Source organism: Rhamphochromis longiceps, linkage group LG20, assembly GCF_057381845.1.
Source record: "Rhamphochromis longiceps isolate RC_006_pf linkage group LG20, R_longiceps_female_GT1.1, whole genome shotgun sequence".
Classification (NCBI taxonomy): Eukaryota; Metazoa; Chordata; class Actinopteri; order Cichliformes; family Cichlidae; genus Rhamphochromis; species Rhamphochromis longiceps.
In genome coordinates this window covers 33,738,474-33,752,328 of record NC_140576.1, presented here as the reverse complement: position 1 = coordinate 33,752,328, position 13,855 = coordinate 33,738,474, and the positions used below count along the sequence as shown (strand labels likewise).

General features: G+C 41.4%; 2 protein-coding genes across 2 annotated transcripts; both read left to right on the top strand.

Moving 5' to 3' along the window:
* Positions 1-3,696: 3,696 nt before the first annotated feature.
* Positions 3,697-6,165, top strand: LOC146645755 (tubulin alpha-1C chain-like). Its single transcript, XM_085394504.1, has 4 exons — positions 3,697-3,853; positions 4,571-4,793; positions 4,879-5,027; positions 5,129-6,165. The coding sequence occupies exons 1-4, from the start codon at positions 3,851-3,853 to the stop codon at positions 6,101-6,103; spliced, it is 1,350 nt and encodes a 449-aa protein (XP_085250630.1). The 5' UTR covers positions 3,697-3,850; the 3' UTR covers positions 6,104-6,165.
* Positions 6,166-11,665: 5,500 nt separating this feature from the next.
* LOC146645754 (tubulin alpha-1C chain-like) lies at positions 11,666-13,136 on the top strand. Its single transcript, XM_085394947.1, has 3 exons — positions 11,666-11,825; positions 11,912-12,060; positions 12,162-13,136. Exons 1-3 carry the CDS (start codon positions 11,705-11,707, stop codon positions 13,134-13,136), a joined length of 1,245 nt encoding a protein of 414 aa, XP_085251073.1. The 5' UTR covers positions 11,666-11,704.
* Positions 13,137-13,855: the final 719 nt, after the last annotated feature.

The following is a 13,855-nucleotide window of genomic DNA, read 5'->3' as shown; positions in this document are numbered from 1 at the left end:
AATGAAGCCAAGCAACAGCTTATCCTGACCTTATAAAAACATCTGGAGTTACAAAAGGTACAAAGTACATAAATAAGGTTAGGTGAACATTTTTTTTCCAGGATTTTTAGCCCCACAACCTCTGAAGTACAGGAGATATCCACATGAAATGTTCAGGGCTGAAAAGCACATTTACTGTAGATTTGCTGCTGTGTTTGGGAACTTAGCCAAGCTGTCAGACAGACGGCCTTACATCTGACTCGAGAATACTTTGATATACTGAGGAGCTCATGGGCGACTCAATGACTGCAAGGCGCCCAGGTCCTGTGGCTGCAAAAAAAGCCCAAAATCATCACTCCTCCACCGCCATGCTGACAGTTAATGTTTGTGCTGATTTACTCTTTTTACCAAATACGATTGTGTGCATCGTAGCCAAACATCTCCACTTTGGTCTTGTTTGTCCAAAGGGCTGTTACAGTTCAGATACTAACATAAATTGTGATGTCGTGTTCTTTTTTAGAGATCATGGCAGCCCCTTCCAAACAATCTGTAGTTTTTCCATTTTTTGTTAAATGAATGATGTGTCGTTCATCTGAGGTTGCATTTACCTGCTTTTAAGACCTCGTCTTATCACCCGATATGTAAAGCCTCAAGCGTGATTTATGGTCCCAGTAATGTGTCTGTCTGTGTACAGTGGATGAAAAGGGGTTTTTACACACCACTAATGTGTTTCCAACTGCACATCACTGAATTGAGTGCTGAATGACTTACAAATGGGCCGGAATGGAGGAGGGAGCAACAGCGGACTGGGAAAGGATGAAGCATAAAACGAATGTTAAAGATAAAAAATTAAAGCATGAAAAGTACAAACAGTGGCTGCGGTGGACAGTTTTCAATACTTATTTCCTCTTCAGATCCTTGCACGTTATCACTTTGTTGTTCTCAGCAGATGGCTGATGGACCAACAAACAAGAGTAGCCCACAGACCGGCTGTAACACATATTTTTCACACTGCCTCCATCAACAGCAAACACTCTCAGCATTCCATAACTACCTGCCTACCTGCCTTCCCACTATCACAGCTCAAGCATAAAACAAGCATTAGAACTTTCAAGAGTCTATTTTCTTTTTTGGCATGATTGCATTACAGACAAATTGTACATAAAGTAATTATTCTGATGAAAAAGGATGCCTGTTAGTGTTATAGGGATTAATACTGATGTTAAGATGTCGAGCTCATTTTAAACCGTTTGCATTCTGTTTTATCTACAGTGATTTATCATATTCTATAAAATAACATGTTTGTAGTGGCTGTCCTGTGAGGAATACATACCTCCAAAACAGCTTTTATTGAGCTCAGAAAAGCAGCTCAACTACTTGATTAAAGGATTAAAAAGCATAATAAAATATATCGATACATAAAAATTACAGCTGAATTAAAAGGCTTGAGCACTGTGTGACATGGTTAACTGCCAGTATTCACAGGAGGATTACAAATATTAATGAAAAAGTAAGTTTGAGATACTAATACTAATCTGAAAGAGTTTGTGGAGCCTTTGTCTGCTCAGTTTATTAAACAGCAAGAAGCGACTGTGCCACAAGATGGCAGTATAATACAGGGTAGACGCAGAGACTTTGCTTTCACTTTGGGACATTTTAATTTCTGCCTGCCTATTTTTTTTTATTTTATTTAACTGAACTGAACTAACTGAACAAAGCACTGCTTACTTTGCTTTGCTTTGCTTGCTCTGACACAACGCCACAGCTGTAGCTGTGACTTCTTCTGGGTCAAAATAAAATTCTAGCCCTTTTTCACTTGCCTTTAAAATTTGAGATTTGTGGAATAGGGGTTGTAAATGTAATTGTAATTTTAAACAGAACTTAGATGTGATTTTCAGGTTTGACATTTTCACGTTTTCTCCCTTTAAAAGTAATGAAGACTCACTGAAAAGGCAAAAATGCAACTTAGAAGACAACATCTTAAAATACCTAAATTTAGGCTTGGGACCTAAATATCCATATAGTATAAAAATATTTTGCATGCATTTCATTAAATATGCTAATAGTAAAAATATCAGCTCATTCCTAAAGTGGTCAGATGGGATTTTTTTCAGTAGAGTTGTATATTGATTTTCAGTCTTTTAGGCTTGCTACCCTTGACAAAGAAGCAGTGTCTTGGAGCCATTTCAGATAGTAGTTTTCTCTAAGCTCAGACATTTTTATTCAGTTTGCCAGTTTTTAAGCATGCTTTTTCTTCTTTTGTCTACCACTTGTCCAATTCCTATAATTTTTTTAAAAACACATTTGCTAAATATTCAGCTAACTCTATGGGAATCACCTGTTGGTGATAAATACCATATTATATCTGTCTAAGTGAATGTTTGGCATTTTATTCCCCCACTGAAACTGGAACAAATAATAAGTGAGTTACTTCGATATGCTTGAATCCTCACAGGTCAGTTTTAAGTGGGTTAATAAACAAACAGAAATTCCTCTGAAATTGATCAGGTATTTGTATTTGTTGTAACTGTTGCTCCCCTATTGGCCAACTGGACAAATAAAGGAAAATAAGGTACATGGACTGGACTGAATGTGAGTGAAAAAAACAGCCAGTGCCCAAAGAAAAACTTTGAAAGACCTTCAGGAAAGTCTGGAGAATTATTGCTCAAGCTCTAGGAGAACTATTGTTACTTAAAAAAAATCTACAAGAAGCCCAGCTCAGGGGAAACAAAGCAAAGAAAAAAGAACGGCTCAAGACTTAATATAGACTTAATGTAATATTACCCTCCATGTTTACTTTTTGTGTAAGTCAGTATGTTTGTGTTTTTACTTTTTCAGGCTTCTGGTTTTGTGGAAAGAAGAATAAGCTGCTGTTTTGAAATGTGTTCTATAAATAAATCTTGCTTGTGACTCTTTGGACCCCGAGCACCAGGTTGGGAGACATAAATCGACATTGTTTAGAGGTACACAGATATTTAAAAACAAGCCCGCAGCACCAAAATGATCCAGGTCTGGTTAAGTAATAATGTCATATGTGATGACAAGTTTCTTTTTCTTACAAAAGGTTTTTTTTTTTTTTTTTTTTTTTTTAAATTTTGCTGACAATAATGCTGCCCTTATTTTTGAGGGAGTCTATTGGAGTGGATTTCTAAGTGTCATTTTCTTTATTTGAATACTTCTCCCAACACTCTATATTGTGCTTATAATACTCACTGAATGTCATTTAACTAAATAAAGCAGGACTGGGGAACTCAAGGTATATCCCACCCTCCAAGATGCAAGTCTCACCATTCTGTAGCCGGGATGAATCTCCTCCAGGCACTTGTACATAAAACCGGCACGTATAGAATCACCAGTTATATTAAAAAACCGCCTAAAACCTTAATTTGCTTCCAAATAGGGGTTTAAAAAGTTTTTTTCCTCGTGAAAACATATCTTTTTCTCTGTTTACTTTAATTGCCATGTCTTTCTCTTACAATGTATCCGATCATATTTGGTAGATGCTGTAAAGTATGAGTGAAAACAGACAATAAAAACTTAAATGTGAAATCACTGGGGGAAAAAAGCACAGTTCCTGCCTGAAACACACTGCTGGCAGCTGGGATTGCCTCACCTTCCTGAAAAGTTTGCGCCGTGTCAGGCTGAACGTGACGCTTACAATCTAACCAATAGGAATAGGGCTCGTGTGACGTAACCCAATCAGATTCAGCGGAGCGTTTCCGGCGGGTGAGCGAGTATAAAACGCCCCGCCCAGAGGCAACGCGTCAGTTGCCTCTTACACGGGACTCATAAAGGCCTATTTGTGGGAGCTAACGTTTTTCTCGCTTCCTATTCCTCATTTTAATCCTGAAACTTATCAACACAAGGAAACATGGTGAGTGTCAAGGTTTTTTTTTGGTTTTTTTTGTCTTTTCCTACAATTAAGTTCAAACTGAAGTTATATCACGTGGTAGCCGGTAATTCAAATCAGCTGAAAGGGTCGTTAAGTTCAGTCGTTACTTTAATAGCTATAAGAAGTTATCATTTCAGGCTGCTAACCAACCCCAGTGTTCAACAGACATTTAGTGTATTTTTGGTGTAGCGTGACGAGGCACAGCCCAAATTCAAGTTCTGCCCCGTCTGTCTGTTTCCGGCTTCTCATGCGCACATTGACCTAGTTGGCAAAGGTCAGCCTGCAGCATTCCTCTGATTAGCGCCTCTCTGAAGAGGCCCGGCCTTTGTGAAGTTGAAGCCACAGACTCAGCAAACAGAAGCAGCTCACTTAAAGTTTTATGGGGTTTTTTGTCTTTTGTTTGGTTTGATGTGAAAATGTTTGTTCTCGACACAAAAGATTTGCTTGTTGCTTTGCTTGATGTACATGTGATATTTCTAAAGGGCTCAGATGTTATCAGCCTCAGGGGAGTCATGACTGTGGCATCCCACTGCTAACAAAGAGCCTTATTTATTTTCTTCTTCCTCATTTCTCACATTAGTTCCAGAGACGGCCTCAACATGTGATGAGTAGCTTTCAGCTACTATTGGGATTAAAAAAATAGAATGGATGACAAATGAATGACTACTTCCCCCCCCCCCCCCCCCCCCCTCTCCACAGCGTGAGTGTATCTCAGTGCACGTTGGTCAGGCTGGTGTCCAGATCGGCAATGCCTGCTGGGAGCTTTACTGCCTGGAACATGGGATCCAGCCGGACGGACAGATGCCCAGTGACAAGACCATTGGAGGAGGAGACGATTCGTTCAACACCTTCTTCAGCGAGACTGGAGCTGGAAAGCACGTCCCCAGAGCTGTTTTTGTGGACCTGGAGCCCACTGTCATCGGTAAGTGTCATCACCGCTCGCTGAACAATAATGTAGGAAAATTTAAAAAAATCTTTGAAGCAAAACTAAAGTAATGTTTGCATAGATGAGGTGCGCAGTGGTACCTACCGCCAGCTGTTCCACCCTGAGCAGCTGATCACAGGCAAGGAGGATGCTGCCAATAACTACGCCCGTGGACATTACACCATCGGGAAAGAGATCATTGACCTGGTTCTGGACAGGATCCGCAAACTGGTGGGTGAATTCAAAGCAGCTAGTATAAAATGTATATAAGAATTAAATTATTGAATGAAGTAACTCATGCCTGGTTGTCATGTCTTCCCCTCTGTCCTCAGGCTGATCAGTGCACTGGTCTTCAGGGCTTCCTGGTGTTCCACAGCTTTGGCGGTGGCACCGGCTCTGGTTTCACCTCCCTGCTGATGGAGCGTTTGTCTGTCGACTACGGCAAGAAGTCCAAGCTGGAGTTCTCCATCTACCCAGCTCCCCAGGTGTCCACCGCTGTGGTGGAGCCCTACAACTCCATCCTGACCACCCACACCACCCTAGAGCACTCTGACTGTGCCTTCATGGTAGATAATGAGGCCATCTACGATATCTGCCGTAGGAACCTCGATATCGAGCGTCCTACTTACACCAACCTGAACAGGCTGATCAGTCAGATTGTGTCCTCCATCACTGCTTCCCTCCGCTTTGATGGTGCCCTCAATGTTGATCTGACAGAGTTCCAGACCAACTTGGTGCCATACCCCCGTATCCACTTCCCCCTGGCCACCTATGCTCCAGTCATCTCTGCAGAGAAGGCTTACCACGAGCAGCTAACTGTATCTGAGATCACAAACGCTTGCTTTGAGCCAGCCAATCAGTTGGTGAAATGTGACCCTCGTCACGGCAAGTACATGGCCTGCTGCCTTTTGTACCGTGGTGATGTGGTGCCCAAAGATGTCAACGTTGCCATTGCCGCCATCAAAACCAAACGCACCATCCAGTTTGTGGACTGGTGCCCCACTGGTTTCAAGGTTGGCATCAACTACCAGCCCCCCACTGTGGTTCCTGGTGGAGATCTGGCCAAGGTCCAGAGGGCTGTGTGCATGCTGAGCAACACCACTGCTATTGCAGAGGCCTGGGCTCGCCTCGACCACAAGTTCGATCTGATGTACGCTAAGCGTGCCTTTGTTCACTGGTACGTGGGTGAGGGTATGGAGGAGGGAGAGTTCTCTGAGGCCAGAGAGGACATGGCAGCTCTGGAGAAGGATTATGAGGAGGTGGGAACTGATAGCTTGGGAGAGGATGATGAGGGAGAAGAGTATTAAATGACTTAATGGTCCTGTGCCATTTATTTCTGTCATAAATAAAGTTTGTTCAATGACTGCAATTTGTCTTTTCTTTTTAAAATACTATAAAGGGCACTGGATATCAAATTTAGAATTTCAGTTATTAGAGCTTAATCTAACTTGTGTGGAATTAAAGTGCTCACATGATGCTGTAATACTTTCTGGTACGCACCACTTTAGAAGCCAAAAATCTGCAAAGCCCATCCATCACACAAAGGGTTGATCCTTTCTTTTAGGTCAGAACAATCATAATGTTAACCTTTCAAAATTCCCCACTTAATAAAGATCTCATAACTTGATTTCACATTTTTAATCTCATCAGCATCCATCTGTAGAGGCTCTACATCCCAAACCCTGCAAGACCCACTGTGGTTTAATATAATCTAACAGGTTTCTTGTGTGGTTACTAACAGTGTTTGAAAGTAAAACTGATTAGTCTAGTCACTTGGGGGCAGTGATGCTCCACAGATGTTCTGAATCAACATGTTGAAGCTGATCCACACTCACGTTGTTAGTGCTCCACTTGTTTTATCCATTTCAGTTCATGATTTGGAGGTGTTCATTTCCCTGTGAGGTACAGTGCTTCTCATTACTGAAGTGGCAGTCCAGGCTTATGCCCACAAGTCACTGTGCACCTCAGCTGAATCCTACCGATACACCTCAACTATAAGTTATGCCAGTTCATACAGTTTTGTAATGAAACTTAAACAATCATGTAACTGATAAGTTGTTGCAGTGTGAGCTCAGTTTAATTACAGTTTACGGTGAATCGTGTTAACCACCATGACTGATGAGGACAATGAGCAGATGGGTCAGACTTTGAAGTACCCCTCACATCTATAAAACAATAAAGGTGCCATTCATCAGGTCATACAGCTATTTTTAAAGCAGGACTGTTTGAAAATTGCAAAACAAAATGTAAATGTGTCGAGGATACTGTGAGCACAGTCAAATGTTTTAGTGAGTGGTGTACTCTGGAAAAACATTCTCTCCCATTTGTCTCCAGCTTTGTCTCCGTATGTAATCTGAGACAGATATGTTTGCCCTCTCATAACTTTGCCTATATTTTTCTGTGTATAAGGTTTAAAACATGAATCTTTTTTATGATGATTATTTATTTTTAATGGAATAACAAAGTGACTTCAGCAAAATGCCCCCGTTCATATTGTCTGCTGCCACCTCTGCTCATACCTCCAGTAGTTCTATAGGATGGATGAGAAATAAAAAATAGAAAAGCAGAAAATAGCCCAGATTTCAGAGACTCCAAGTAATAGAAAGGATTTAAAAGATGAATTCCAATGGCAATTTTAGCTTTTTGGACTTTAATATTTTTCTAATAAAATGGTGCATTATTTCCTTTTATACTGTCATGTATATCCCCGACACTGCAATATAAGTTTGTCAGGAACTGTAAGAGATGAAATATTGTTAAGTATAGAAAACTGAATGTCAGCAGCCTCATACAACTTATTTCTTATTAAACCTGTGAAGTGGACGTGTAACGTCACCAAAAAGAGGCCTAAAGGCAGAATGTGGGGTAACCAAAATGTAGGTTATACAGTAATTGATTCATCATCATGCAGGAAATTTCATGCTGTCAATAATGGCAACAGCACCCTGCCACCTGGCATTCCTTCCCCTCGGTGCACCCCTGCTTGACAAGAGGCCAAAATCTGATTCCACACGTATGTCCTGATAAGTTAGATCGTCCACCAGCCAAGGACATCTGCGTTGAGAGAAGCCCTTCATGCAGGGGCAGTGCCAGAGCATAAGCACTGGGCGGGAACCCAGCTTTCACAGGGGTGGATTTGGCTCACATCAATTTACTGTTTCAAGTCCATTATGTGCAGGAGGTTATTATAGGTACTAAAAGTGAAGTAAAAACTGAAACTAGGTGTTAGAAAAAGAATGAACTGAAACAAAAATACAAACTAAAAAGAAGGTTAACTAAAACGATAATGCACTTACAAGATTAACTAAAATAAAAATAAACACTAAATCTTATTTTTGGTCTTTGATGAGGTCATATTTGTAAATCAGTTTATTGAGACAAGGATGTCTACATAACCTGAAAATGTTTATATACGCATTAAAATATAAAGCTAACAGTGAAACTGAATATTTTCAATTAATAAAAATGAAACAGAATGACTCAATACGCTGTGGAAAGTAAACTTAATTGAAATAAAAATTAATACAAATAAAAGAAACATGTAACTCTGATGTTCAAAGCTATACTTGTAGTCACGTAACAGATCCATAAAAGAGAGGTTATAAACAAAGATGCAAAGCAGAAAAACCCGTTGGATTTACATTACATTTAAAACAGCAGGTCTACTGCAGGAGGCTTTAATAAACTTCTAATTTGGCCACATTTACAGGCTACACAACAAATGTAACTTTAAACTATCTGACGAACATATATCCTTAACTACAAGCATTCAAGTGGCTAAATTAATTCACCACATACTAGAAAAGTTGGAGTCACACTGCAGAATTTCTCACCCCATTTTTATTTATTTTTCGATTGTCTTGCCAGATCATGCATTAAAGCTACATGAGCTGACGGATGACTGTTTTTACTATAGCTCCAAAGACAAAGTGTAGGATCAGTGTCTTCAGTCATACTAGTGATCTTTATGACTGTATTAGCACTAAGCCTGAGCTTTGATATCTTTTTACTCGAGTAACTTAGTGCAGATGTTTATTTTAAGTTCCTTCAACCATAAAACCTATTTAAATAGTTTGGAAAGTGTATCGGTAACATTCAGATGATGGGGAACAAAGACCTTTTTAAACATACCTGAATCAGCAAATGAGGAGATTTCCATAACCTGTTTTCTCACATCCTTGTTGCTGTTTTTCAACCTCATCTAGCTTCTTTTCCAGGCAATAACCCAATTCCCCAATCTGCATCATTAGTACCTTTCCACTGAATTTCCAACCTTTTCACATAATCCTGAACAACAGCCACAATGGCAGTATTATTGCCCATCTTTAGTTTCACACCTGCGTGCTGTGGGTATCTCTGTTAGAAGAGGAGTGAGAAGGTGGCTGAAGTCAGCCTGGAACAAAAAAAAAAAAAAAATCAGCAAAATTCCAGGATTGGTGGCTACTCAACTTCCAACATACTTTTCTCTGGCTCAAGGCTATTATTTAAAACCGCTCTGGATCAGAGCTTTTAGTTGAGGTTTGAGGTAGAGGTGCACACAAACCTGAGAATAGAAGTTCCAGATCCCACTATCAGGACTCCTTTCTTCCGTTCCTGCATCGCTTGGACAACTTAATGCAAAACCTTCTGGTTGGACGAATCAGTGTTCTTTGCAAATAGGTGGCAAGTGACCAGATCCATTAAGCCCAGATGTTAGATCTTCATAATGTTTCTTTATAATTCTGAAGTCTATAAAAGCCAAATGTTCATATGGAAGTGTAACATATCCATTCTTCATATAATGAAATAGCCCTAATAAGTTGTTAAAACCATGTTGTACTCCACAAATATTTAAGAAATCGTAAGAAAGCACCTGCAGAGATCTCCATCCTACCGTCTGGTCCATTTTAACCAATAGGCGCAGGTCTCATGCGACATCAAACCAATCAGATCCAGCAGACTGTTTCCGGAGGATCTAGGGTTATAAAAACCACCGTGTAGCAGGAGCTGGTCATTTATCTCTTACACAGGATTCATAAAAGCCTGTTTGTAGGAATTAACTAATTTCTCCTCTTTTTCCTCATTTCGGCTCTGAAACTTCTTGACTTCAGGAAACATGGTGAGTAAATTTTTTTTCTCTTATTAAGTGTCGATTTAATCAAAAATCATTACTGAAATAGTCAATAATCAGGTGGCAGACCGTTAACTGAGATTAGCCGGAAGTATCAGCAGGATTTAGCAACACCAATTTCATTTTTAAAAGGATAAAATTCACACTGTTAACCAGACTACGCTGTCCTGACTGTATTTTTGGTGCGATATGACAGGACACATCCAAAATTCAAGTTATTTGTTTGTGTCCGTTTCCGGCTTCTTGTGCGCGCACTGAGCCAGTTGTCAACAGGTCATCCTGCTTTCAGGCTGAAGCATTCCCATGACTAACAACTCTTTGAAGGATCCTGGCCTTTATGAACCTGCGACCGCAGACTACAAACAAACCAACTCACTTGAAGCTCAATTGTTCTTCTTCTTCTTCTCATGTCTTTAATGTTTTTGGGCGTGTATGGGCTACTTTTTTGTAAAGAAGTCTTTCATTGTCTACAGCTGTGTTTGCTTTGCTGAACTCTGATGTGCACTTGTTTGTTCTCGATTGTCTTGTCCTGGCTCACATGCGACATATTTCTAAAGGGTTGTTAGTTCAGAGCGTAAAAGGCCTCAGGTGACCACATGAGTAGCGGACAGGCTATGTAAATTGGAGTAGCGATTTCGGACTATAGAAAGCGGCAAATAGCGGGCGGAATTTTTAAGATCCCACACATTCTGAACGTCCTGAATCTGTCGCCATCTCCTGTAGATTGCTCTCGCCACAGCGACCATAGCGCGCGGGTGCGCTCCCCAAATACGCAAAAAGTTGCGCACACGCTGCCATCTATCCGTCTCTCTCCCGTGATCGATGTGATCTCTTTCCAGTGTCTACCTGCTAATTTATGACGAAAATGTTTCTGATGTAAGAGGGTCTAAAGAAAGTTAAAGCTGAGACAAAACCAAAAACTGATGTCACTACTGAAGAGTGAGAGACCGGAGGATGTACTACAGACCATGTTCTCCAACCTTAGGCTTTAGGTTTTGTAGAACCAACTAAGTCAGAGTCGGAGATTATTATCAGACAGTGGTTATGATCCTTCTGCAGGGTCTGTGAGTGCTTACACAACAGGCAAGTTTGGTGCATCATTTGACTCTTCTGCACCAAAATGGATTAGTTGAGCAGCGACTTCTCAAATCAGATGCAAATGATAGAAAAAATAAAGCTGACATTCCTGAATACAGGCAAATTTCTGTGACTGGTCCTTTGTTGGTAGGATGTGGTTTAACAGGTTGCGTATAAAAGGTGTTACTTCAGAAGAAAAATTACATCAGTGATGAATTCAACTTCCCTTAAACCAAAACTCTAAACATAACCTGGCCTGACTTCCGCATAAGTTACCTTTGCGATGTAATTAGGTTAAGAGAGCTATGCAAGTGACAGTGAAAACTGACTTCAAGTTCAACTTGGCTCGCTAAAGCATTAACAGTGTTAAGAATTCTCTCAAGTGGGATTCATTTGTTGCAAGGGACAAATTACATAGCTGACTGATGGAACGATTAAATATTTTTAATGTTCTATACTAAAATTCCAGTATTGCTGAAATCACAGTCCTAAATCATGAAGCCATATTCCCCCAGGTAACTTTACGTTAGTTGAAGAGCAGGTCTAACAATGTAATTTTTGGATAATAAGTCAAAAATGAGGTCACCAAATAAATGGCTTTTCCATCTCATTTCCACAGCGTGAGTGTATCTCAGTGCACGTTGGTCAGGCTGGTGTCCAGATCGGCAATGCCTGCTGGGAGCTTTACTGCCTGGAACATGGGATCCAGCCGGACGGACAGATGCCCAGTGACAAGACCATTGGAGGAGGAGACGATTCGTTCAACACCTTCTTCAGTGAGACTTGTTCTGGAAAGCACGTCCCCAGAGCTGTTTTTGTGGACCTGGAGCCCACTGTCATCGGTAAGTGTCATCACCGCTCGCTGAACAATAATGTAGGAAAATTAAAACATCTTTAAAGCAAAACTAAAGTAATGTTGTTTGCATAGATGAGGTGCGCAGTGGTACCTACCGCCAGCTGTTCCACCCCGAGCAACTGATCACAGGCAAGGAGGATGCTGCCAATAACTACGCCCGTGGACATTACACCATCGGCAAAGAGATCATTGACCTGGTTCTGGACAGGATCCGCAAACTGGTGGGTGAATTCAAAGCAGCTAGTATAAAATGTATATAAGAATTAAATTATTGAATGAAGTAACTCATGCCTGGTTGTCATGTCTTCCTCTCTGTCCTCAGGCTGATCAGTGCACTGGTCTTCAGGGCTTCCTGGTGTTCCACAGCTTTGGCGGTGGCACCGGCTCTGGTTTCACCTCCCTGCTGATGGAGCGTCTGTCTGTCGACTACGGCAAGAAGTCCAAGCTGGAGTTCTCCATCTACCCAGCTCCCCAGGTGTCCACTGCTGTGGTGGAGCCCTACAACTCCATCCTGACCACCCACACCACCCTAGAGCACTCTGACTGTGCCTTCATGGTAGATAACGAGGCCATCTACGATATCTGCCGTAGGAACCTCGATATCGAGCGTCCTACTTACACCAACCTGAACAGGCTGATTGGTCAGATTGTGTCCTCCATCACTGCTTCCCTCCGCTTTGATGGTGCCCTCAATGTTGATCTGACAGAGTTCCAGACCAACTTGGTGCCATACCCCCGTATCCACTTCCCCCTGGCCACCTATGCTCCAGTCATCTCTGCAGAGAAGGCTTACCACGAGCAGCTCTCAGTGGCTGAGATCACAAATACTTGCTTTGAGCCAGCCAATCAGATGGTGAAATGTGACCCTCGCCATGGCAAGTACATGGCCTGCTGCCTGCTGTTCCGTGGTGACGTGGTGCCCAAAGATGTCAATGCTGCCATTGCCGCCATCAAAACCAAGCGCACCATCCAGTTTGTGGACTGGTGCCCCACTGGTTTCAAGGTTGGCATCAACTACCAGCCCCCCACTGTGGTTCCTGGTGGAGATCTGGCCAAGGTCCAGAGGGCTGTGTGCATGCTGAGCAACACCACTGCTATTGCAGAGGCCTGGGCTCGGCTCGACCACAAGTTCGATCTGATGTACGCTAAGCGTGCCTTTGTTCACTGGTACGTGGGTGAGGGTATGGAGGAGGGAGAGTTCTCCGAGGCCAGAGAGGACATGGCAGCTCTGGAGAAGGATTATGAGGAGGTGGGCGCTGACAGCGTGGTAGACGACGATGAGGGAGAAGAGTATTAAGTGCTAGCATATTCCTTCTCTTAATCTCTACCATCTAGTTTCATAAAGTTTAATTGAACGCACCATTTGTGCTAATGAATTACAGGATAGTAGAATTTCTTTATAATTTTCAGATTATTCAGTTTTAGCAAAAAACAAAATTATGTCTTGGCTGGAATCAAATACTTTTATCCACTGTGTACTTTTAACATGACCTAATCTATCTTTACGGATGTTGCCAGCATGGGGACTCATACTCCTTTCTAGTCACTTGAGGGCAGTGATGCTCCACACATGCTGACTCAACACCATGTTGAAGTGCTTGACATTTCAAACTATTGCAGGTACTTTACCTGACCTAAGGCATTAGAATGGTGATATCATAATTAATAGTGTGACAATTCTCCTTTGATCATGGCTCAATTCACACCTCAGTTTTGGCTCAGATCTTGAGCTGGATTATTCAATCTACATTCTGTTCATGGTCTGGCATTAAATTATTTTTTCAATTTACCAAAACAGGTGTATTTATAGTTTTATAACAGAACATTGGGAAGAATACAGAAGTCTTTGGTACGAAAGGTGAGGACATCAGCAACCAGACAAAGAGAACCCACCAGAGAGGAGGAGAGGCTGTGTGTATGTGAGGGCACTTGCATTACATATAGCGTTATCTTAGTGGAAACCTATTCTGTTTGATTCATTTTCCATTTAATATCACAGAATAAAAGACTTGGTTT